Source organism: Dreissena polymorpha, chromosome 9, assembly GCF_020536995.1.
Source record: "Dreissena polymorpha isolate Duluth1 chromosome 9, UMN_Dpol_1.0, whole genome shotgun sequence".
Lineage (NCBI taxonomy): Eukaryota > Metazoa > Mollusca > Bivalvia > Myida > Dreissenidae > Dreissena > Dreissena polymorpha.
The window spans coordinates 747,911-775,526 of NC_068363.1; the positions used below are offsets into that span (position 1 = coordinate 747,911).

At 37.4% G+C, this 27,616-nt stretch overlaps 1 protein-coding gene across 1 annotated transcript in view; it reads left to right on the plus strand.

The window, feature by feature from the left end:
- Positions 1-27,616, plus strand: part of LOC127843701 (RNA cytosine C(5)-methyltransferase NSUN2-like) — a 43,178-nt gene that overhangs the window by 3,665 nt on the left and 11,897 nt on the right. The window contains exons 4-14 of the mRNA XM_052373423.1: positions 1,735-1,839; positions 4,539-4,644; positions 8,451-8,522; positions 9,027-9,108; positions 9,640-9,764; positions 10,779-10,834; positions 11,505-11,579; positions 11,764-11,894; positions 12,431-12,504; positions 18,176-18,297; positions 27,339-27,430. Coding sequence (XP_052229383.1) covers positions 1,735-1,839; positions 4,539-4,644; positions 8,451-8,522; positions 9,027-9,108; positions 9,640-9,764; positions 10,779-10,834; positions 11,505-11,579; positions 11,764-11,894; positions 12,431-12,504; positions 18,176-18,297; positions 27,339-27,430 — 1,040 coding nt within the window. The remainder of the gene's footprint in view (positions 1-1,734; positions 1,840-4,538; positions 4,645-8,450; positions 8,523-9,026; positions 9,109-9,639; positions 9,765-10,778; positions 10,835-11,504; positions 11,580-11,763; positions 11,895-12,430; positions 12,505-18,175; positions 18,298-27,338; positions 27,431-27,616) is intronic.

The following is a 27,616-nucleotide window of genomic DNA, read 5'->3' on the forward strand; positions in this document are numbered from 1 at the left end:
TCATCTCCACATTTTTTTTTAGTTTATTATCTCTTAGCTCAGTTGGATTGTTAAACATTTATGAGTCAAGGCCCTTGATTTATTAAAAACTTACCTTTAAGCAGTTTCTACTGAATCTTTCGCACAGTGTAAACTATTATTTACAAAAACTTACATTCTCAGGGATTTCAATAGATTTTAAAAACCAGGAGTCAATGACCCCTTGACTGAAATTTTGAGGAGTCAAATTGAAAAATGCTGGGGTCAATTTTGAAGCACAAAAATAAGTGTACATGAGTTGTGTTTATGGTCAGTGTTATTAATTTTATTGAATAAAAGTAGACTAAGATTAACTGTCTTAGAAAGTTATATTTTATTAAATTGTGAAATAGCAATATCATGATGCATAACATAACAGAATGTGAATGAATTGGTACACAATGACAATGACAAAATATATTGTTATAATGTAAAACTGCTTATTTGTAAAGCAATACAGAAATCAAGCATCATGAATACCAACACTAATGTTACCAATTAGTTTGTCAATGAGAACAATCTATTATCAACATGATTTACATCCAGAATTTCTTATTCAACAAAACAAGATGGTTTATTAACAGTTGTTGTTTCTATGTCAGTGAGAGTGATGTACCAGGGCTCGACATTAACGGTAGTCCGACTGTCCGGGACAACCAAATTGTTAGTCCGGACAAGTAAATAAAAAAAATTGCTAGTCTGATGGGACAAGTGGTCGTTATAATTTAATAATTACTTAGAAAAAATGCCTTTAAATCCGTTATTTCTGTGGAGTTACCACAAAACTTTTTCGATTAAATTTTGTTTGTGTTAAACGACAAAGGGCGAGATATTTCGATAGTTCCATGTGATACTACACCGTACTGTTCACATGGGAAGCAACCCTTAACATTGTTATTTTTCTTTGCCAAGATAACAAGTATATTCTCCCTTGTAAAGAAGTAAAGAATATGCATTTTACAATACCAGTACACCCGACAATGTAGTGACGTCATCTGATTCTCTATGTATACCAGTGATTTTTTTTGCTTTAATTTGTTACAGCCTGTGCCTTTTGAATTGGGAAAATTAGCGCGATAAACCGTGAAATTGGGAAAAATAGCGCGATAAACCATAAAATTGGGAAAAATGAAGCATTATAAATAGGAATATAAGTAACAGAAGTGATATTGTTTTTAAGTGCATGTTCAGGGAGTTTTCTAGAAAAGGAGTCTGGTCAAATTGTTTTTTTTTAATCAATCAAAGTGGCAAGTTTGGGAATGATTTATGGACAAAAATAACTAAATTCAAGTTATATATTTTGTAAGATGTTTAAAAAATAAAGTTGAGACCTAGATTTAAGAAATCATAATTAAGTTATATGAGACTTCTTTCTAAAAAAAAAAAAAAAAAAAATATTTTTTTTTTTTTTTTTTTTTGGAAGTTGGGCTTTTTTTGGGAAATTTTGGTCAGAATTTTGGGAAAAAACGTGTATTTTTGCGATTGGGAAGCAGCCGAAATTCGGCTGTAAATTTGAGCAAAAAAAATCACTGTATACAATGATTTTACGACATCATTTCCATTTGTGGTTTGTTTTCGTTAGTACAATGTCGTCTGCTTAAATATGTCCAATCAACTTTCCTTTGGTTTTTCGTCTTCAACTCCCGCGTTATATTGGATTCAGCGTTATAACGGAGAGCATTATATTGGAGTTACAGTGTACTGTTTCTATGTTAGTGAGAGTGATGTACTGACAGAGTTCTTGAAGAAGGAGGTTCTCCCTAAGCTGAAGGACGTAGAACTGGACGATGGCAACACCTTCCAGATATCTGCCTTGCCCTGGTGTGTACTCTGCAGTAACAATTAGAAATGAGGCTAGTTCATGGAAAAATGGGCTTAATGCATGTTCATTTAAGTGTCTTCCCAGATTACCACAGGCACAGTGGACACTCCACTTTTATGGAATTTTTCGTTCAAAGTAAGTCTCTTATAAATGAAAATCCAGTTGAGCAGACTTCACTGGTTAAGCTGGGACAAAATGTTACACATGTGCATTAAACCCTTTTTTCCCAATAGATCCTGCATATTTGTACGAAGAGGATGGGCTTTTCCAATTATCGGCATACATGGTTGTATTACAGTGAAACCCTTTATTTTCATCAGCATGAAATTTCGTCATTTTTCAAAAAAATGAATTTCATCTGCACTTATATTTGATGATTTCTGATTTTGATTTTTTTTTTTTGCATTTTGTCAGTCATTATCCAATTTTATTTGTAATACTAGAAATGGCGCGGCAGAGGCCGACGCGTATCCCCACGCCGCATGTTTGACCCAAGGTCGCCCCAGGGTTGATCATGGGGCCATGCATAGTTGAGATTGACTGTATTGTCATAAGAGAAGTTCAGTATCAATTAGAAGTGAATGGGTGTAAAAATAAAGAAGTTATAGTAAAAGGCAATTTTGGGAGGGTGTGGCCTATGTGGGCGGGGTGCCCCAGGGTTGGTAATGGGGCCATGCATAGTTGAGATTGACCGTATTGTCATAAGAGAGGTTCAGTATCAATTTGAAGTGAATCAGTGTATTAATGAAGAAATTATAGTAAAAGGCAATTTTGGGCGGGTGTGGTCTATGTGGGCGTGGCGCCCCAGGGTTGGCAACGGGGCCATGCATAGTTGAGTTTGACCGTTTTGTCATAAGAGAGGTTCAGTATCAATTTGAAGTGAATCAGTGTAGAAATGAAGAAGTTAATGTAAAATAACCTAATTTTTTTTTATAGTAAATGGATTTTTTTGGTGGGTGTGGCCTATGTGGGCGGGCGCCCCAGGGTTGGGATTGGGGCCATGCATAGTTGAGATTGACCCTAATGTCATAACAAAAGTTCAGTATCAATTTGAAGTGAATCCGTGTAGAAATGAAAAAATTATAGTAAATGGAAATTTTTGGTGGGTGTGGCCTATGTGGGCGGGGCGCCCCAGGGTTGGGAATGGGGCCATGCATGGTTGAGATTGACCGTATTGTCATAGGTGAGGTCCAGTATCAATTTGAAGTGAATCGGTGTAGAAATAAAGAAGTAAATGTAAAATAACCTAAAAAAATGAGTGATAATTTCTGACGCGGCCCCACCCCAACCCCTATAACTTTTGACCCAGGGGTCAGATCAAAATTCCAAATAGTGCACCGTCGCACATATGCTCATAGCTACCATGTGTGTAAATTTCAAGGTTCTAGTGCTTTTAGTGTAGGAGGAGATAGTGGCCAGGACGGACGGACAGACGGACGGACGGACAGACGGACGGACGGACGGCGGAGATCACCACAATATCCCCACCTTTTTTTCAAAAAGCGTGGGGATAACAAATTGTGGTGGGCAAAATAGGAGGACACTTGTGAGTCTTTTGCCGGATGTCAGGCCTGTTTGTCACATGCCAATTTACTAGGTAGTCTTTTGTTAGCAGGTCATAGTAATGGAGCCTTATTATTGTATGCCATTTACAAGCTAACTTTAGCGCAAACAACCAAACACAAATCAATATGTGCAGAATGTATTCAAGTCAGGTGTTGATCACAATTCACTCATCATCATCTTTTAAATTTGCTAATTGTCTTTGATCGGGATCCATTTTGTGATGGCTGTATTATCTGCAATACCACTAAAAAACACAATAAACACAATCGGTAATAAAGTTGTTAGCTATTAGCACTAATCATTACTATTCTTACTAAAAGAAGTCAACTCATTCGATACAGCTTTACTGCATTTGCCTTCTAGTGAAATGTCATGTGTCAGTTAAGTACACTGTATAATGTATACACCTTTTTGTCAAAACTGGAGTTATCTTGATAACGAAACAGACAAAGTATGCATGCATGGATTATTTTAAATTTTTATTGCTCATGCCTTCAGTAATTCAGTCTAAATTGTGTTTAAACATTTGACATAATTATTTGTCAAGATCTTAAATTTGTCGATTTGTCCACTGACGAAATAGACGAAAATTAATGCCTGACGAATAAAAATGGTTTCACAGTATATTATATCCATGCAGGGAGGGGGTATATTGGCGTCAATTTGTTTCTAAAGCTTTTAAATTTATCAACACATTCGCAAGTCCTGATTCCCCTGAACAAAGATTACTAAGAGCAGAAAGTAATAAGATAGGATCACTCACATGACAAAGCTCCACAACTGTTTCTAGTTAGCAGGGAATGGACAATTAACTTTAAGCAATAAGTTAGCCGCACTGGTAACCATCTTTAGTAATTTGGTTGCCCACCAAAGAGTTATTAGCCCAGAACCATGTATATGTAATACTTTCTTAACAGAAAATAACATCTTGATGCATAATGTCCCATTATCGGTCTGATTTGAATATTATTGACCAAAATAAATGAATATTATTTCCTTTATTATTGATGCACAGTAACCAATATTTATTTAATGATTAATTGCACTGAATCACTAAGCTTTAAAAAACACAGCTGGGTTACCTAGTTTAGAAATGAAGTTGTCCTAGATCCCCCTTAACTCTGAATTGCAGGTACCCGAAGCAGCAGGCGTGGAAGACCAACATCTCCGCCAAGGTGCTCTCATCCAATGAGAATCTGAAGCCTCTCAGGAACTTCATCATCGGCGAGGAGAAAAACGTGAGGCTGTTAAATCTGTGGCTTATGTGATGCATTTCAACAATTAACTATTTCAGTGCTGGAACCGAATTTTGAAGACCTTTGCAAACATTTTGGTCCAGATGAGACGTAACAGAATGTGGCTTCTCATCAGGATCCAAACTGTTTTCTATTTTGATAGTATTGTTTTAAAAAAAATCTAAGAAAATGCTAATTTTAGAAATTCAGCAGACGACATTTTAGCAGACGACATAATTTCCAGCATGCAAAGGGCTAAGTGTCGCGTATCTGAGATGGGAACGACAGGCAGATACATAAGTTGTATGCTAAGCCCTTAAATCTTTTCCTAACCCTCAATAGAGGTAAACCTCTAAGGTCTTTTAAACCTTCAATATAAAAAAGAAGCCACTGTTTACTGGAAATACAAAACATTTGCAACAGTAAACAATTTGAAGTGTGAAATAGTGACATAACTTAAGCTGTATTTAATATGGAAATTTCAAGAGGACCTCATTGGTTTGCCTGTTGCGTACATGATCAGATTTATATGTGCTGAATCATAATTATTATAGTAGAGTGAAATTAGCATATGACAGCTTTTATCTAAATTATCAGCATTGCCTGGACTTGCTATATCAATATTTTAGGGTCCTTTCCATGCAGTTTGGTGTAAATACCATCTTCTCTTTTTGATAACAATTTAAAAAGATGCATCAATAATATAAAGCTAGTTACATGTTGTTTTTTCTGCATATGGTGTTGCATGATGTATTATCAGGGCTATAGATAACGTATTTGCTTTATTACGCAATTAAAATAACCAAAAACGTAATTAAATTCAAAATAAAGCGTACAAAAACCCAATTACAAATTGAATAACGTAATTCCCGTTAAAACCTTGCGTCACGAAACGCAATTCTCACGAACGCCGGACGTAATTTTTAGACTAGTTATTTTCCGTATAAAAATTAACCGGATCGTTTATATGCCGTCCGATGAAAAAAAGAATGCATTCTTTCCAGCGGTTATCAATCTTTTGGATATTATTATACCCCCATTACCATTAATGGGGGCTATATAAGAGTCACTTTGTCGGTCTGTGCAAAAATTTCATCCGATCTTCACCAAAGTTGGTCACAAGTTGTATCTAGATGATGTATAAGTCAAGTTTGAATATGGGTCATGCCAGGTCAAAAACTAGGTCAAGGGTTCACTAAGTATGTTTTAAACTGAAAGTTTGTCCAGACCATAAGTGTTTCATTTATCGTTAGATTTTAAAATAACTTGATACATTTGTTCACCATCATGGGACGGCGTGTTGTGTGAAAGAAGTACGTCGATATCTCCAAGGTCAAGGTCACACTTGGAGTTCAAAGGTCAAATGCTTGTCAGGGCCATAACTTTATCATTTATTGTGAGATTTAAAAATCATTTGGCAAATTTGTTCACCATCATTGGACGGTTTGTCGCGCGAAAGAATTACGTCGATATCTCCAAGGTCAAGGTCACACTTTGAGTTCAATGATCAAAAATAGCCATAAATGAGCTTGTCTGGGCAATAACTATGTTGGTCATTGTGAGATTTTAAAATCATTTGGCACATTTGTTCACCTCATTGGATGGTGTGTTGCGCGTAAGAATAACGTTGATATCTCCAAGGTCAAGGTCAAACTTTAAGTTCAAAGGTAAAAAATGACCATAAATCAGCTTGTCTGGGCCATTACTATGTTGTTCATTGTGAGATTTTAAAATCATTTGGCATATTTGTTCACCATCATTGGCAGGTGTGTCCCGCGAAAAAATTACGTTGATATCCCCAACGTCAAGGTCACACTTTGAGTTCAAAGGTCAAATTTGGCCATAAATGAGCTAGTCCGGGCCATTTCTATGTCATTCATTATGAGATTTTTAAAATCATTTGGCACATTTGTTCACCACCATTGGACGGTGTGTCACGCGAAAGATTTACGTTGATATCTCCAAGGCCACGGTCACACTGTAAGTTCAAAGGTCAAAAATGGCCATAAATGATCTTGTCTGGGCCATAACTATGTCATTCATTGTGAGATTTTAAAATTACGTGGTACATTTGTTCACAATCATTGGACAATGTGTAATGCGAAAGAATTATGTCGATATCTCCAAGGTCAAGGTCACACTTGGAGTTCAAAAGTGAAAAATGGCCATAACTGAGCTTGTCCGGTTCATAACTATGTTATTCATTGTGAGATTTTGAAATGACTCTGTAAATTAATTTTGTTCACAGTCATTGATCAAAGGTCAAAATGGCCATAAATAATAATGGCATAATAATTCTTAACAATCGCCATAAATAAGATTCTCTTGTTTTGTGAAGAAAGCATGCAAAATAGTCTGTGTCAATGCAGCACGTGGGGGTATACGTCACGTCTGTGACAAAGCTCTAGTTGTAATTATTCGTAGACCTGTCCGATTTCTACTTTCAGTTTCACAAGGTATTCAACTCAAAATGACCCGAAAACGGGGTGCATCGCCATAACTTCATCAATTGTGCAGCGATTTTCAGGAACTCGGTCTAATTCAACACAAAAATGAATGAACTTTGATCAGAAATTCAGTAATTGTTTGTTGTTATGTACAGGTACCTTTTTGAATTCCATTTGCATTAATTATATCAGGGAATAATCTAGAATTTACTATCTATGGGTCCCTGAACATGCAGATTTTAGACCAATGAGTCCCAGGCCAAAATTAACGAGTCCACCTATAAAAAGAATGGGTCCCAAATTTTGAAAGATACCAAGTAGTGAAGAAAATATGTCTAAATCACACTAGCTCAATAACTATACATGCATTAAACTTTTAATAATCTCAAAAACTTGTTGAAACCAAAAAAACAAATTCAGAGTTATCACTATCTTGTTTTCCTTCACGTAGGCTTTAATATTATCTGTTACATGAATGTAACCTGTTTAAACATTTCAACTTGATTCAAATCGATGAAAATATTATTGTTAACATCCGAATTGCGAGCTTGATAGTATTATTGTTTACGTCCGAATTGCGAGCCGTTGACCTACCGTTATTAAAATTAAGAGTTGTTTGTTTTGGATTTAGCTTCAACACCATATTTCGGAGGCATTTTTTCTGTATTATTTATTACAAAGTTACACACAGTTGAAGCATGTTTTCATCCGGGGACTCTGGAAAATATCATAACACATTCTATTTAAAAGGTCAATTCTAATTGGTTCGTATTATACAGCAGCGACTCGACTAGAGCCAATCAAAAGACTTGTTGGAGTCTTCAAGCCTCATTCGGTTAAACTCGGCGTTCATTGCTACACTTTTGACTCGTACACAAGATGGTTCGTACTTTACGTGATTCGCGTATGCGTTAACGGATACAGTTCAACAATGCGTCCGAGTGGACGCACATATTTCAAAACGATGCGTCTATTTCGATATTTGTGCGTCATAGACAGTGGACGCACATGTAGATTATTCCCTGATTATATAGTAATCTTAGTGGATTTTTTATTCTATTATATATGCCATTCCATAATTTACCCAAAGTTAAAAACCAGGGATGAAAAACCCAATTAAGCTCAAAAGTAGGGGGTGACAATTTTTGCTAAAACTATTGAATTTTCAAAAACCCTATTGTTGTCATTAACAGGGGTTGATTACCCAATATACCCCAAAAGTTATCTATAGCCCTGTATTATAAATTTAAATTTCACTGAATTGATGCAGAATTAAAAAAAAAGATTACAACAGTTGGTTATTTAAAATAAATAAACCCATAATAAACATCAGTGATGGTGAACAGAATATGTCTAATTCAGGTGTTCCTGTTCCGTCAAGAGATCGTGAACATGATTCCGCCTCTGCTGGTCGACATTCAGCCGCATCACAAGGTACGTAGTGGGAGAACACAGTTCTATGCATAGATGGTGACGTCACTACGTTTATTGTCACCTCTATACTAAGAAGCACGATTACCTGACATACTTTCGCTTTCACTTTTCACTCGTAAAAGAAGTGCTACCCACAATTCCTTTCGCGTTAGTACACAGGTCAGTAAGACTGGTGTGTACACAATGGGAGGACACAATCTGCTGTTTCATGATCACTGCTTCAAAGTGTGTATACTGCCTGTGAGATGCAGGGGCAATTTTGCTTTAGGAAACCAACTTTTATTGGTTTAAGGATACCCAATAATATTGGCTTCATCTTGATTAGAGAATTAGAACTTCCAATTGTGATTAGTCAAATGAAAAATTTAATAAAAGTAGAAAGTGTTTTCCCTGATTTGCCTGTGTAGACTGCACAGGCTAATCTGGGATGACAACGCACATGCATAAAGCCCAGTTTTCTCAGAACAAGTTAGTGTTACGGTGCTTGTTGTCTGTCTGTATCAGGTTCTGGAGCTTCAGGCTGGGGCGGGATTCCAGTCCGCTCAGATCACAGAGCAGATCTACTCCAACCCAAAGAAAATGCCAGGTAAATGATCAGGACACTTTCAGTGTCTGCAAATGATATAATGGCTATACAGCTATGACGTGGTACTTTATTGTCAGAATTAGTCAGATAGTATGTAAATATTTGTATTAAAGATGCAGATGTATGACGGTTATAAACATTGCATGTTCAAGATATTTTTAAAATTATTTATGGTAGCATACTTTAAAATACAGTCGAACATATTTTATTGTACTTGTAAAAAAAGTTTAACTATCATAATCCAGCCATGTTCTGTGAAACCTGGGCATAATGCATTTGCGTTAAGTGTCATCCCAGATTAGCCTGTGCAGTCCGGAGAGGCTAATCAGGGACGACACTTTCCGCTTTTATGGATTTTTTCATTTTGAGGAAGTCTCTTCAAAATGATCATCAAGTTTATGTGAAAAGTGTTTTCCCTGATTAGCGTGTGGGGACTTCACAGGCTAATCTGGGAGTACACGTTATGCAAAGGCATTAAGCTTGGTTTTCCTCAGAAGGAGGTCCATGCCATTAAATTGTCTGTTTCCACAGAGGGTTTCCTAGTGGCCAATGAGAAGAACTTCACCAAGACCCACTACCGCTGGAACGCGGGCACCAACGTTCTGTTCACCCACCATGCAGAGGAATCCTTCCCAGACCTGTATCTCTCCCAGGAGGTAGGGAGACCTCTCCGTGTTAACACTTTCACCACACTGCAAGAAAATGTTTCAAAATCTGCATAGTTTAATAACTAAAAAAATCCATTTCTGTTTACAAAATCTTGTGATATTTATAGACCCGCCCAGTAGTTTTCAATCAAATCTTTACCTGGCTTCATCAGACTTCATGAAAATATTTGTAGTAAATATTATTAAATACCCATCCAAATCACTACAGAAATACTCTCTAGTAAAAATGCTTGATTCTCTTAAATGTGTCTCTAGCTGTGTCTGCTTTCTAACAACCTTAACAAAAAAGTATGTCATTTCTAAGAAGTAAGTGTTTAATACTTTGAAAAGTTCTCCATACCTTGACGTTTATTGTATAATTTTCAAATTTTCAAGCTAATTTGCCATTTGATTAGAGATTTTTATTTCTGCAATTGTCATATTTCAATTTCTGTGTTTATAACATGATGCTTTTAAAACAAACCTTGTTGTGGGAAAACTGGGCTTAATGCATGTGCATTAAGTCATATCCCAGATTAGCCTGTGCAGGCTGCAAAGGTTGATCAGGAACAACACTTTGTGCATATACTGGATTTTCGTTTAGGAGATACTTTCTTGAAACGAAAAATCCATAAAGCCGAATTGCGTTGTCTCTGATTGGCTGCCTAGACTGCACATACTAAACTGGGATGACCCTTCACGCACTTGCATGAAGCCCAATATTCCCTGAAAGTGGCTCAAATGAGTCGTGTTCTGAGAAAACTGGGCATAATGCATGTGCGTAAAGTGTCGTCCCAGATTAGCCTGTGCAGTCTGCACAGGCTAATCAGTGACAACACTTTCTGCTTTTATGTCAGTTTTTGTTTAAATGAAGTTTTATTAGCAAAAATCCAGTTTATGCGGAAAGTGTCGTCCCTGATAGGCTTGTGCAGACTGCACAGGCTAATCTGGGACGACACTTTTCGCACATGCATTAAGCCCAGTTTTCTCAGAACGCTCCTCAAATGTACTTTATGATTTCAGCATGATGCCGACAGCAAGGTTCTCTATGACAGAGTGTTCTTGGATGGCACTTCAAGGTTGGTGCAGCATTGTTGCTTCTTGTAGCTGATGGGGAAGTTTAGGAATGTAATTATTTGTTATATAATTTATAAAAAGACTATCTTATTGGTCTGAAAAGCTATTGGATTACTGATACTGACAAATTTCATGTATCATGGGCTAAAATGGATTTGCAGATTTTCTAAAAAAAATACTAGTCTTTTTACATAGAAAATGAATGGCACAATACAGCACCAAAATGACTAAACTTGATTTAAGATCTTAGATCAATTAAAAAAAATCTCTTCTGATGTCCTAATACCTGCATTTTTGAATGGTGAGATAAGACCAACATTTGTAATTGAAGGGTTTACAAAATGCAAAATAATAAACCATTATGTTGGCCTGAGTGAAATGATTGTATGCATTGGTGAGATTTCATATGAGCCGGCTTCAGGAAAAATGGGACTTAATTCATATGTGTTAAGTGTCGTTTAAGATAAGCATGTGCAGTCCACACAGTTTAAACAGGGAAGACACTTTTTGCCTGTATTTTTGTTCTCGAGGAGGGAAAAAAAAAATACCATAAAATTGGAAAATGTCCCTGATTAGTCTGTGTGGACTGCACTGGCTAATCTGTGACAACACTATATGCACATACTTACAGAGCAAGACGCATAAACATGTTTGTTTTCTCCATTGTTTCAGCAATGATGGCGCCATGAGAACCAATATGAAAGCCAGGACTAATTGGAGTATCGTTCAGGCCCAGAAAAACCATGTGTAAGTGTGGGGAAATGTTAAAGAAGAAGGTATACATGAAACATTTTCATAGTGATCTCAGAGAGCTTTATTTTAGGTTACCTGAAAATTTTATGGCCTTTCGTTCCAAATAACTTGTGCTCTTACTTTACCGTTGTATACTCTATACTGAGTGCTGTACACAGTAATCCATCTGATATTCTAGTGAGCTGAAGAAGCGTTTGCGTCGAGGCCTTGAGCTGTTGGAGCTCAACGGACAGCTGGTCTACTTTACCCGCTCCATGAACCCTCTAGAGAACGAGGCAGTCGTAGCAGCACTGATAGATGAGGCACCTGGTATGTAGTGCTGGGAGACGTTTTTAGCTTACCTGAAGTTTTTAGCTAACCTGAGCATAATATGCTCATGGTGAGCTTATGTGATGGCCTGTTTTCTGTTGTTGATTATTGAAAAAATATGGCAACCAGGAGACCAGGGTGTCTTTCTTCAAAGCTATATAGTAACTTATTGTGGTCACATTTGGGTTGGCAGGGGTCCTCAGATGAGCATCGTAGGGCCTTTCATTGTCACTTTGTTATATGCTGGGAATAAATATTGCAGCATTTGTTAGAGATTAAAGTTTTCCTAATATTACTTATTCCCTTAGTTCTAATTAATGAACAGGATTAATGGCATTATATAGATGTATGTAAAGTATTTATTCTGTTTTGTTACCTAGCCCATTGTTAACATGCCATTTTGTTTAAATTATTAACTTGCAAATAGCTCTGAACTGAGTATAATGAATATTTTGTGAAATTCAAAGAATTTGACAACAGTTAAATGTTTCATGCCATGTAACTGAATGACTCAGCATATTCTGTGTGTGCTACAGGTTCCCTGCAGTTGCTAGATGTCAAGAGCCGTCTGCCAGACTTCCATGTGCGCGCTGGGATGACATCGTGGAAGGTATGTACCAAATGGGACTGGCTCTGGGGGAAATTTCAGGAAGTCATAGGGGCCAAATTCACTGATTTCAGAATGAAATTACTTGTGATCAAGATTGAAAGTCTTATGTTTTCATTAAATGAAACTGATAAAACTGATATAAAAATACAATTTCCAGAGAGATTTTAAAGCACACATTGTGCTGAATGCAATAATCCACATAATTCCAATTTTTTTTAGAGTGATTGGTGTGCATCTAAAAAAGCAATACAGAAGGAAGTTACCTGTCACAATTATTATTGGTGTTTATGAGTAAACTCATGATGTTATGTATATGGATTTTGATTTGCTTGAAAGTTTACTATTTCATTCGACCAACGACATGTAAGAACATGTTAAATGAGCATCAGGGTCCCTAGATGGTTCACATATTCAAGGATGTGTCAACTGAGGAATATCTTGCATGAAAATTGTGTTAGTTTTCATTTGTTTTTCCGCTGCAGTCACAGAAAAACAATTAGCCCCAACTGTTGTCCCATTCTGCCGGTGTTCAAATTTGAAATCTTCCACACATGTTCACAAAGCTGGTTAAACCTTTTTGTTGCGATACCAGACACACGTGGCACGTGGTTTGGACTCGGTCCTAAATTTCCCATGGCTATAATGTAATCCATGGTGTTGGATTGTTAGTTCTTTAAGACACAGTAAGGCAAACTGTGCAATTGACATTTGATGCCTCTCTTCCTATTTTCTATATGTGCAGTTGCGTTTCACCCCATGCTGATGTGACTATCCAGAGGAGTTGCATGTATCAATAAACATGCGACATATGGGTTACGACTATTACTTTCACACACTGCTTTGGACATTTCTGCACTTTATTTTGTCAAGCCAAAACAAAACATTTGTAAAAAATTGTCAACGATTGCCAAGATTATCTTAAGTTATAATACATTTGTGAAGGTTTAATCTTAAACAAGTTGTCAACTTACACTTGTTTTATCAGTAATGCATTCTGCATTATATGTTACGTTACATGATTTTAAACACCTGTGTATGTATAATGAATGCTGTTACACTGGCTTGTATTGGTTATTTGTTATCTTACTTGATTTTGATGTTAAATTGTGAACCATTATCAAATATTCGATCTCCTAAATGTGCACAGCATGCACAGATATTGTTTAACTGGTTACCTGAAATCTAAAAAATAGTGATACTTCTTTGATTTTTACCTTTTGTACATACCCCCATTAGACATTAAATGTAACTGTAACATTTGAAAAACTTTTAGTGAATAACATGAAACCTGCAGTTCTTATAGTTTTGAATATTGGGGGTAATTTTTTTTCAATGCAAATTTACTACAATAAATTGAACCAAGTATTTTGCATTTGATATTTTAATATGCAATTTGTTTGTGTTTGAAGAAAGAAGATATCACCGTAATCAAATTTTAAGTAAAAACTTATTATTTTCAGAACCAATAGCATAGTTCCTATGTGCAGTTTGTGTCAATTATTGTTCTCTTTGCACAGGGGTGTGATTTTTTCGCTGATTTCTGCAGATCCTACTGACTTACGACCAGATTTAAAAATAAAATAAAAAATATTGGGGAGATATGATTGATTCTGCGGCATATTTTATATGAAGGCCAAAAAAATCCTATTCATAACCTCTTCGCATATTACACTGGCAGAATTATCTGCATATTGCTGAGAAGTATTGTTGTTATGAGCAATAACATTGGATGTTGTTTTTCCTTTGCAAATAGCGTTCTGTCTTCAGAAGAAAAGAACGACATACCAAATATCGGTTAACAAATCAGTTAAAAAATTATTTCAATAGGAATGGCTAGAAAGCAACCATGGATATAAATCAGAAAGCAATACCGATTTCTGAAGGTTTAAGGAAGATTTACAGTCCTGGTTTTTGGTGAGAGTCCTCCATGTAAAAAAATATTGAACTATGGGTCATGTGATAGTGTACTTAAGTGAGCACTGTGAAAGAGATGAACATTAAGGAATTCACACCAATAAGTACTGTTTAATTTGCATCCTAGGATGTTAACATAAAAATAAATATTGTTGTTAAGATTAACGAGTTGTTTAGTTGTATGTTTTCTTCAAGAGGGTTGTCACCCTAGTAACACAGCTCATACGAAATCAGTCAACAGAATTGTGCGTCCTTAGTCCTCTACTCAATCACACCCCTGATGTAAAAGATGATTAATTGTATTAAGTTAAGTAAATGTCTTTTGAAATGAATTCAAATTAGCCTTTTAATATTATTAGATGTTTATGAGCTCACCTGATTGCTCAGGTGAGCTTTTGTGACCGGTCGTACGTCCGTCTGTCTGTTAACATTTGTTTGTAAACACTCTAGAGGCCACATTTATTGTCCGATATTCATGAAACTTGGTCTGAAGCTTCGTCCTTACAAAATTTTGGTTGAGTTCGAAACTGGATTGTGGCGGGTAAAAAACTAGGTCACTAGGTCAAAAAAAAGAAAAAGCTTGTAAACACTGTAGAAGTCACATTTAATTCCCAATTTTCATGTAACTTTGTCTATATGTCTGTGTTAATGATATGTTAGTCGAGTTCAAAAGTGGTTCCGGTCCATTGAAAAACATGGCCACCAGTGGGCAGGGTAGTTTTCCTTATATGGTTATAGAGAAACCTTGTAAACACTCTAGAAGTCGCATTTTTTGCCCAATCATCATGAAAGTTAATCAAAACATTGGTTTTATTGATATGTCGGACGAGTTCGAAAATGGTCCAGATCGGTGAAAAAATATGGACGCCAGTGGGCGGGGCATTTTTCTCTATAAGTATATAGTAAAAACATGTGAATGCTCTAGAAGTCACATTTTTTGCCCAATTTTCATGAAATTTGGTCAGAACTTTTGTTTCCTTGATACGAGAGTTGAGTTGGAAAATGGTTCCGGTCAGTTGAATAACCTGGCTGCCGGGGGGGGGGGGGGGCAGTTGCCCACTTGAAATTTGGTGAATAGATTTGTTTTATATATATCTCAGATGAGTTTGCAAATGGTCCCGATGGGTCAATAAACATGGCTGCCAGGGGGGTGGGGCAGTTTTCCTTATGTGACTGTATAGAGAGAAACCTTGTGATCGAACACTATATAAGTCACATTTTTTGCCTAATCATCGTAAAACTGGAAAATGGCTCAGATCGGTGAAACATACTTTTTAGCTCACCTGATTGCTCAGGTGAGGTTTTAGGATTGGTCTTTGTCCGCTGTCCGTCCGTCCACATTTGGTTTGTAAACACTCTAGCATTCACATTTCTTAAGCATTTTTTATCGAAGTTGCTGAAAGATCTCAGTCAAGTTTGATGATGAGCAAAATCACATAATTAGTGCCATAATTATTGCCCTTAGATTGTCCAAATTTTCATTATATTATACAAAATCCTTGTAAGCAAAGTTTGATGTTTGGGGGGTCAACTCAAAATATAGGTCACCATTTCAAATCTTACAAAAACAAAAACACTCCCTACGCCAGAGTTTTGGTGCAATAATGATGAAACTTGACCGGGATGTTTGTCTGGTCAATATCATTAGGTAAAGATTGAATGAACCGACTCCTCTCAGGTGAGCGAACTAGGGCCATCTTGGCCCTCTTGTTTGTTTTTATTTTTTCTGAGTGTTAAAAGGGACAGTTTTTGTCAAACAAAATATAAGACAAAACTTAGTAATTATCACTGAACTTTGATACAAAGCTATTAACAATGCAAATATTTCTTGATGCAAATATATATTCTTTGACCAAATTGTTTTGTTGATGTGTATTTTGTTTTTCTAGCCATACCGCCCTCTGTGCCTACAGATAGCTGTGTAAAGGAGGTACTGGCAGTTTTGCAGGTTGAAACAATGTACATGCGTAAATAACTTAATGTTTAGACATTTTTACAGAAAAAAAGATTCAATGACAACTACAACGACTTCCTGTCTGTAATATAGACATTTGTTTTAACTATACAGTTTTTCCCTTGTGTGAAACACAAACTATGCTGTCAAAGCATTTGAAAGATTCACAAAACCTTTGGTATGCAATGACACTAGATAGATTTTATTGCAGCATGACTTCTGTTCTATTATTAATGGTATACATTTGTGGTCAACTCCTGGAAGACATGAAGATGGAAAGATAGAGACCACATACTGGTTATACATGGTTTTCAGCGACAATATCTTAGCAGGGTTGATATTTTGGTCACTTCTTGGTTACTTGGTGAAGTGCAAGTGAAGAGCTCTCTGTAGGATTTCTGCCCTTGATCATGTTGGTAACAGGACTTATATAAGATTGCTTCGCCCATTGTGCAAACCATGTGGAAAAAGCCTTCTGAGGGTAGCTCCATCTTACATTCATTCTTGTCCACCACAAAAATATTGACCATGTTGTGAAAGCGATGTCAACTGTACCCATCATGGCAATTGTTACTATTGTTTTATTTTCCCTGTATAGCAGAGACAGAACTGTGTTTCTGTAGCAAACAGATTCTATTGTGAAGTGTTTTCATGCTTCCATGTACACACATTTCAATGTGTAACATCCACCCCCATTGAATAAAGCATGTACTGCTGAATAGCAGTTCTAAGAATGTACCGCTATTAATACATACTGAAATGATTTTTGTGTGAAACCTGGTGTTTCCATATGTATTATTGCCAGACGTTTTTGACATCTTTCAGCAATTTTGTACTTAATACAAAGACTCGTGATCTAAATGTGGCTAAGGTTATTATGTGTCAGTATGATGTTTGTTACATATTGCTATATCTTTATATCATGGTCTTTCCAGCAAGAATGTATGATTCACATGTCATGATTCTTACATCCATAATGGCCATCATGTTAGTGTTCACTATCAATGCACTATCAATACAACAGTTCATCTCTTAGCAGAGGCCCACAATATGAACACAGTGTTTTTAGCATTGAAAGTATCGACCTATTTGTTATTTCCCAAACCCTATGCCCAGTAACATTATTGAAATCAATTGATGCAAACTTATTGAACTTCACATGTGTGTTAATTCGTGATTACACTCTAAGATATCAAAATGAATAAGTAAAAAAAAAAATTTTTATATCTATGAATGTTCTATTAAATATTTATAATATGATGCTGTTAACTTTTTTTAAACAAATTTATTAAGACTTTGTTATAGTTGTGACAATTATCTTTCACTCATGCCTACATGTACAAAAGAACATTTACCATTTGTCCACCTGTCCCACATACTGTCGCCATGTCAGTCTGCACGAAATCCATGTACAAAAACAAATAATGAAATCAGTACATTTAGAAAAAGTAGCTCAAAATATTGAAACTTTGGATTATTATTGTAAATTCCTCAACAATTTAGTAAAATGGTTGGTATCTTTCTGTCTTGAAAAATGTCAGACGTTATAGCAAATTTAAGGTTTGTGACAACATAAATGTAAATTTAAATTTTCCCTGGTCAAAAAGGAAACTATAAAATAAATACTACATTCAAACGTGCTATGCGAATAATTTTAATGTCCTTTATGTAATGCAAGATTAATGCACAATTATAAGGGCTACAAAAATTATCTCTACTAAAAAAATCCTATGATTTATCAAGATATTTCGTGCAGACTGCCCTGTGTCTGTCCCCTACTGACTGCCCCATGCTGTTGCCTAGGTGATGAGCCAGGGCCTTGTGTTCTACGACACGTATGACAGCGCCCCGGCCTGGTTCCAGAAGGAGAATGAAAAGAGCCTTTTTCCTCCAACCAACGCCAGCATGTACAACCTCGATAGATGGTAGGGGAGGTTTAAACAGTCTTTATATTAACATACTCGTTATTTTAATGTCATAAATACTGACCTGTTATCGTATGCTTATACTTTCCAAGGGGAAATAACTCATCCGGAATTTTAACTGGGAATCCGCCACCTCAATACCGTAATACAGGCCAGGTTAAACATAGTGCAATGCAACCTAGCCAAAAATCGGTAACCAACCCTCAATATTCTTTCCGGATCAACCAGGTGTATACGTGTCTTTTACGGCTCTGAATTAAAATATTGTTTTTCACTTGGTTGATTGGGGTTTTGAATAGATAAATTGTGTTATTTATCTTTTTATTTCTCATTCGGATTAATTTGTGTGGATTTAATGGATTTTGTTTCATTTGTAAAAGGTAAGCCATGCTTGTTTTTATCGAACAATGGTTTATTTCTACCATGCTGGGTGTTTTCAGGCGCGAACGACCACGTGCAAAACGTGCTCTTCTAATACATTGCTAGAACGTGCAAAGCATGTTCTTCTAATGTGTTACGAGATCGTGCAAAGCGTGTTCTTCTATTGACAGATTGTTTATCATTTGCCATTGTGTGCAATAATGATTTTAACGTTCCGTATGACAATCTAATTGATCGTCATTTTATTTTTCATCTGTTTTGAATTAAACTTTTGTTTAATTTATGATCTACGGCAGTATTATTATAATTTTCATTATGGTCAAATAATGATTTTATGTGCCGTATGATAATCTGGTCTGTGACCAGTTTATGGTTGAATATGCTTTGCTCTTGTTTTTCATATATTCGACTACATGATGGTCGCAGAAACAAGAGTGGATAAATACCCGGTGACTTCGCAGATCATGGATGATAGTTGCAGTATCAGTCACCGGGTATCGGGCACGATCGCGACCGTACTATGCTAAGTCTCTTAGACAGTCGGTCAACATCAGACCATATGGCGACACCCGTCAGCCGGTCTTTGCCCGATGGCATTGGTCAAGGACATCGACCAATGCCGGACCATTTGGCATCCGCCATACGGTCATTATCCGGTGACAACACTGGTCATGATATGACCGGTACGTCACCGGGGACGTTGATCACGGACCATTGATCGACGTCTGACCGGCCGGTCCGGTCACCGGTCATATCACCGGTCCGGTCCGGTCACCGGTCATGTCACCGGTCCGGTCACCGGTCCGGTCATGTCACCGGTCCGGTCACCGGTCCGGTCATTGATCACCGGTCCGGTCCGGTCCGGTCACCGGTCCGGTCCGGTCACCGGTCATGTCACCGGTCCGGTCACCGGTCATGTCACCGGTCCGGTCACCGGTCCGGTCACCGGTCCGGTCCGGTCACCGGTCCGGTCCGGTCACCGGTCCGGTCATTGATCACCGGTCCGGTCCGGTCACCGGTCCGGTCATTGATCACCGGTCCGGTCACCGGTCCGGTCCGGTCACCGGTCATGTCACCGGTCCGGTCACCGGTCATGTCACCGGTCCGGTCCGGTCACCGGTCCGGTCATTGATCACCGGTCCGGTCCGGTCCGGTCATGTCACCGGTCCGGTCACTGGTCATGTCACCGGTCCGGTCCGGTCACCGGTCATGTCACCGGTCCGGTCATGTCACCGGTCCGGTCATGTCAACGGTCCGGTCCGGTCACCGGTCCGGTCATTGATCACCGCTCCGGTCACCGGTCAACAGTCATCAGTTAGGCCTGCCACCGATAACACCAGTCACCGGTCAAGAAGAAGAACTCGGTCTTCTTCATTGAATTATTCTCCTATTCTTCGTTGAATACATCGTCTTCATCAAGGATTAGACATCGGACACGCTCTTCTTCGTCGAGCAGTTCTCATCGTCGCGGCTCTCGTAAGCGATCACGTCGTCACTCACGGAGACGTTATTCTAGAAGATCTCGGTCTCATCGCAGCCGATCCACATCTCGGCCGATCCAGATCTCGACATCGCAGGAAACGAGGACGTCGTCAACCTTGACGTAGACATCATCGGACTGCATTGAACACCACTGGATATTTATCGAACATACCTCTCCTTCATTGAGCAGTTCTCGGCGTTGATACGCTCGTAAGCGATCATGTCAATGCTCACGGAGACAATATTGTAGAAGACAATATTTCCAGCGTAGCCGAACAATATTTCGGCATCGAAGTTATATGGATGTCGCCACTTCTCACGTAGGCGTTAATGAACCTACTGGTCATATCGACGTTCTCCATTTTATTCCTTTAGGAATATCATGTCTCCATTCCACGTGTGATGGTTCTTCTTATGGCATCCACACATGTTGCAGTCACCGAGCCGTAGTTGTATACGAACACTAGTTCGTTTAACATTCAGGCTTCGGGATAAGCTGTTCTTTTCTCCACTACGACTACAAGGACACTTATGCCTATTAATACTGATAATCTACCGTTGTTTTCCGGTTAACATTATCAGATGACTTCGTGGATGGTCATTCTTCTGCACCAGATATTTCCATTCTGACGCAGTTATATTATACCGGTCCCGATCACCGGACATCGGTCACCATTCATCGGTCATATCACCGATCACTGATCACCGGTCAGAATAAGTGATGTCTCATCGCCATCGGATTGGATTTTTTTGGCATGATCTTCTTTTCCGAGCAGTGCTTGACATTGATAACAGACCATATGGATTCCACCATTTTTCGGTCTTTAACTGGTAACGTGACCGGTCATATTATGACTGGTCCGTTCACCGGGCTACAGTTACCGGTCATTGACCGGTCCGGTTCGGTCACCACTTACCAATTACCGGTATTCCACTGTGTTTTCATCGGTCAATTTTTAGTATCACGGGTATCGTCTACATTACATAGTTGTATACCCCTGGCTATGATTGTATTGAATACTATATTTTATGGATTCAACAATCTACATGACTTTTTGTGTTTTTCAATACTGATGTTCTACTGGCGACGGTTACCAAATCATGCTATATCTATTATTTGTACTTCTATCTCAACCGGCTACATGCAGACTACTGGTCTTGCAGATAGATCGGCTGAAGTGGGCTCGGAGACTAGCATTGAGGTCGAACATTACTATTTGACCTCTATTAATTTATGTTCGAGAACCGAAGGATGAATTGTTTTAACCGCCTTTACCTGTCGGCTACAGACTTTGCAGTCAGTGTCACGGAACAGTTGGGACACATTAATGACGCTAGCAGGATTAGCAAGACGACATTTGTATCGACTTCTGCTTTTCTATTGCTCCTACGGCAGTGCATATTTTCAAGCTACTGGAATCAACAAGAGTTCTGATACATAGGATTGCCTATCAGATTGACCGCATAGCGGCTACAGTCTTGTAGATGGCTTAGGACCTATTGAACTCAGATCTTAGATCCTAGGATCTGGAGGGACCTCATCTTAAAGTTATTCTTCTATTACACTTCTGGCCATAACAGGCCGTCTTCCTATAACTGGTCGTATTCCTTTCGGAATTCGTCCAGGTTAGAAGTCTTGAAGTAAATGGATTAATCAAGTCAGAATTTAAGACTTCCATGCATTCTACCGGCAAGCGTGGACCCGCTTAAGGTTACCCCTAGGGTTTTCACCTTTTTCTGCCATCACACCTCCGATTCCGGAGGTACCACTATCAATCATATTTCCGTACTTCGCAAATCGATGACTTCGCGACCTGTATTATCCAGGATTTTTAAAGGCGCCTGTTATTGGTTCAAGAAGAGGCTATATTCTGTAGATAGGTCATAAACTTATAAGTGTTAAACACTGTCCTATTCTACCAATTTTCAAGTGTGTTTGGAGTGGGAAAGTTCGGCTTGCCGTGGTTTCTTTGCCCACCCATACTTGACAAATGGTTCCGGTCACCGGTCGGTATTTACCGGTCCGGTCACCGGTCCTTCTGCTGAGACGTCTTTTCTTACGTCCGTTTCAGCTTTATTTTTAAGATAATTGTATTAATCTCGGGATTATTTAATGACACAGATTTCCATCTTTTTGTCATTATTTACCACTATTCAGTGGTGTCTAGACTAGAAGATTATCTTGGCAAGAATATAGTTTATTCTACCACAACCTTCCTTACATCTTATACAGATGTGAGCAGATAAGGTTATGGACGATCACATAGAACAACGTATCTTGATTTTCTCAATTATGTGGTATCCTAACGAATATCACCTGCACATCTACATCTTGAAAAGCGAAAATTCTTTTTAGCTGTTTTTCATTTACAAAACATTTTCACGATTCCTTTGTGATGGTTTCAACAATCACACATCGGTCGTGGTTTACTTACAGACACGGAGGTGATCATATTATCACTCCTTGTAACTGGAAATCAGGAACTTATTCGTTCTTTGCAAGAACAACAAATTTTCTCTATCGTCTTTCTCATACCATTTCGTCTCAACGCCCTGTTGGACCTTTTGTCCTGCACTTCTTTCTTTCGAATTATTTTTCCGTTGGGTTCAATAATGTAATTGCGCATGCGCGGCAGTGAAGTTGCAGACGAGTTGCATGGTGTACATAGTATATCAAAGAATGTTGTTTATCATCAAACGCTAGTTATTAGCGTTATGCGATCGTATATCGCAGTGTATACCGGTATGCTGAACAACGTCAACAATGCAGTTCACAGAAATCGATCCAGCAGGGTGTGCGATTGTTATACATTCGTCCATTGACATAAACTGGAATATCTTGCCTTCTTGGTGAGTTTTTGCAATAACTGAGTTTTTGCCATAATTTCATGAAATATACTTAATGAACCATGGGATTATGGTTCTACGACCTTTTAAGTCTCCTGTACAATTATTTTCAGGAAACTTCTTCACAGGTCAAATATCATATCTCACTGAGACATATTTTTACTGATCCAAACATGTGCCACTTCATGTCTGGCCATTAATAACTTTTAGTTATCTCTACAGAAGAACGTTTTTCTGTTAGAGTTTCAATCCTTGTTACTTGTGCAAGGATAATTCCATCAGAACTGTATAAAGGTTCTATGGAAATTCATTTTTTACTGGTAATTGAGAGCATAGTTATTACCTTAATCACTCTGCTAGATACATAGAGGTTTTTCTCATCTTTTTCTTGATGATAAGAAATTTGTTCTTTTCTTCATCAAAGGATAGAGATTATGCTTTCGTATACCTTGTTTTGTGTAAGTCATCGCAACTCTGTGCTGTCTTACCTATTTTGGAACTGATCAAAACTATGGAACGTCAACACTATGTTTTTCGTTCCTTTACCTTCTTAAGCGGTTTTGACTTGTGTAACATGTTGGGATGCTTAATGAGCTCCCTATGAACCTTTTTCATCAGGCTTATTAACAGTTCCAATATAATTTTAAGACGGTTTTCCTTCTTATTATGGCTTTTACCATACAGAGAAGTGAAATTCATGCTTTTTCTGTTGAATACGACCAATTCCAGTTGGATCTATTGTCGTTTTCACTTTGTTGTGTCAGCCAGGATTCCTTGCTTAATATCAAGTCCTCTATATGGCTTCTACCTTCAAGTTTCCAAGTTTTCTTAAACTGGTAGTCATGAAGATGAGGATAAACTTCTTTGGGCAATCAGGGCTTTGAAGTTCTATCTCAGCAGTGTTAGTCAGAAGTCTATTCGAGGTTCTCAAAGACACTCTTCATTTCCCCCCAAAAAAGGGGGGGGGAGATGTGTCTGCGGCTTCTATTTCTCGGGGTTAGACCTCGACTAAGGAAAGTTAATCTTATCCTATCTAAGGATTCATTCCTTTTTAGGATCTGACCGCATGAATTAAGAGCTCTGTCTGTTTTGTGGGCATATATTAATCACACCCCACTTTTCGACGTGCTCTAAGCTGTTTACTGGAGGAATCCGACCACCTTGTCATCTTTTTATCTTCGTTTTCTGAAGTGCCAACAATACAATTTGTATACGTTTGAGCTTGTTGTGGTTTCACTAACGGTGGTGTCTTCTCTTCGACATAGACATATTACTCTGTCCGAGAAGTCATAATTAATACCGTTTTAACGAAGATTACTTGATATCATTAGCTGATAACCCTGTTTATGGGTTCTACTGTGTTGGGAAAATATATACGAACCTTCCCACCGCAGCTGCAAAATCAGCATACGATAACAGGTCAGTATTTATGACATTAAAACAAATTTTTTTAAATAAAATTCATTTTAATTATTAAATACTTACCTGTTATCGGTAAGTCCCACCTCCCACCCCGCTATTCGATTAATATTTTTGTATATATATTGAAAGAATATTGAGGGTTGGTTACCGATTTTTGGCTAGGTTGCATTGCACTATGTTTAACCTGGCCTGTATTACGGTATTGAGGTGGCGGATTCCCAGTTAAAATTCCGGATGAGTTATTTCCCCTTGGAAAGTATAAGCATACGATAACAGGTAAGTATTTAATAATTAAAATGAATTTTATTTAAAAAAATTTGTTTTAAGCTGATTTACTTTTTTTTGTATGCAATTAGTATTTATATATTCAGTTAATCAGTCACTCAGTCAATCATAAAATGTTGCTTTTTGAGCTGTCTACTAACAAATTTCCAAAGTTATTTACACTTGAACGTAAATCACAAAGCTTTCAAAAAGCATTGGTCATATTTGTGATAAAACTTGCAATAATGCCAGCAGTGCTTTACATATGGTAAACTGTTCAGAATTTCTATGCAATTGTGAGTTGAGAGGTGTATTTTCTTATCTTGTGTAAGTTAACATCTTACACCTTTAACCAATTGTAGCAGGGCTCAGCCTAGGTTCAAACTTGAGGGAGAAGTGACTTCTCCCTGAGCTGAAATTAGGGAGAAGTGAGGCCACTAGAAGGAGAAGTGATTTCTGTTCGGCGTTTATTCGCTTGTTTTATACCCCTTATTACACCAAGCCTTAGTATCGTCATCAATGACAAACAAATAATATTTTCAAATTCAATAAATCCTTACATATTAAGTCACATAAATCAATTCATACAAATAAAACTTGTGGTTTCCATGTGCATCATAAAAATAAACAGTACTTTAATTATGCAATTACAATCCAAACCCTGTTAACATCATAATGTACATGATAATTAGTCAGTGAATTTTTTCACCCGATTGGGAACACAATCTTAATGCATGGGACATATAGTATATCTATTACTGTTTATCCGAATTTTATACATATCCGAAATATTTACACTTGAGAATGCCTTACTTGTTTCATTTAATGATCCAAATTTGGTTTAACAAACCTTATTACATGTACATGTTTGTAAAATCCAGTTAATGCTTTCTCCATTATTGAATCACCATTACTTTGAATCGCCAGCTTTGAATTGAACGCGGTTTTAATGTTACAATACGTCGGCCATTTGCTATGTCGAAGGTCATGACGTAGCAATTTTATTCTACTCTGATAATTTATATCTAATCGAGGAAATGTGTTTTCTCAATGTCTATTGTGTAGTATTAGGACTTGTTAGTATAAAAATGAACTGTGATTCCAGTTTATATAAGATGGGTGTTACTCGTTATTATCGGTGGATTAACAAACTGACAAAACTCGCTGGACTTTTACAGTAGTGGATCTACGTAATTAATAGACCTTTGATCAATTTTGTTTTTCTTTAATAATTGTTCCGACTTTCTTTAACCGTGCCGTCTGCCAAAAAACTGTAATTATCTAATGGACAATCAATTATCACGTAATCATTTAACAACTTACAGCATGCGCAAAGAGGTTGCGGGATATAAAATAAAGTCGTTTACGTATGGATACGGTAGATAAAATTATGGAAATTAGCTCTACAGTTTGCATGGGTGAGTTGTTAGTTTTCGTTTATATGGTTATGAATTAATGTCTGACAAAATAAATTGCACATCGACTGGATAATTAGTGTTCATGAGTTTTGAAACACGAAACAAGTAAACAGTAGAACATACTAGAATAAATCGTATTCATATTTACTGTTGGGAATGTGTTGCAAGTGTTAACTTTTTTTAGCGTACATACATGTCTATAACGACGTCATTTCATCGCTCAGGTAAACTACTGCATATGTATATACAATGCGCGCGTTCTCATTGGTAACTATCAATGTTAATGTACCGCTTAACTCTGCCTGCAAGGCGTGTACTAATTGCGCTTGCAGAACAAAGAACTATCATAACTGTCGGCGAAATGACACTTGCTTTGATCTTTTGATGTAAACCGTTATTGTTTGGAGTGAATGCCCATGTATGCTAGTTGCCTGGATAAGCTTTCACAGCAGTCGATCTTTTGCTGTGATAATAAACTGATAACATAACAAGCGTCATCGGTGACTTTATGACATGTGAAAATAGAGAATTTTTAGATGAAAAATAGGTGAGAAAAAAACGTTGATGTTGTAAAAAAAGAAGGCAAAGTCAACTTCTCCTTCATGTAATTTAAGGGTGACATTATTATGTCCCAGGCGAAGTTGTCGCCCTTACGGCCGAGCCCTGATTGTAGAATACTATTGGCAATATTGGTATTATATTTTATATTTTTGCATTTTATATGTATATGCCGATGTTTCACTGATTTAAGGAAACAATTTATAAGCCGTAAATTATATATAAACCCAACTGTATATAAATTTCACAATTTATTAGTTTCATGTGACAAAACAGTTATTTATAATGTATGTAAATTTATCAAAGAAGCTCTTGTGATAAGAAATACGATTCTAAATAATTCAGTTCAATAATTTCATTACTGCTTTTATAGTTTATTTGTATGTGTATTCGTGAATGTCTGTTTTACGCTATGTAATGTTATTTTGTTATACCTAGTTAGGTGACAGAAAATAATATGTATACATTTGTATGAAGACGATATTCTTGTGTGTAAGTCTGAATAAACTGTCTGTCTGTCAGTCTGTCTGGTATAATGAGAACAGGGTTTGTTAAACTTTCCAAGTTACCATCTCCCTGATATGCTCACAGCTCTGCTAGCGTTGTTTTCTCAATACATGTATATTAATCTGTAAAAGACATGACACAAGCATGTGTTTGTTATTTCAGTGTGCGTATCCTGCCCCATGACAATGACACTGGTGCCCTGTTTGTTGCTGTCATCACCAAGTTTGGATCTCTGCCCTGGCAGAAAGCAGCTGGTAAGTGAGTTTATGGCATGCATAATTTTCCCCTACCGGTTTCACCGGAGGGGACTTATGGTTTGCGCTCTGTGCGTCTGTCTGTGAGTCTGTCTGTCTGTCACACTTTTCTGGATCCTGTGATAACTTAAGAAGTTCTTCATATTGTTTCATGAAACTTGAAGCATAGTCAGATGGCAATATGGA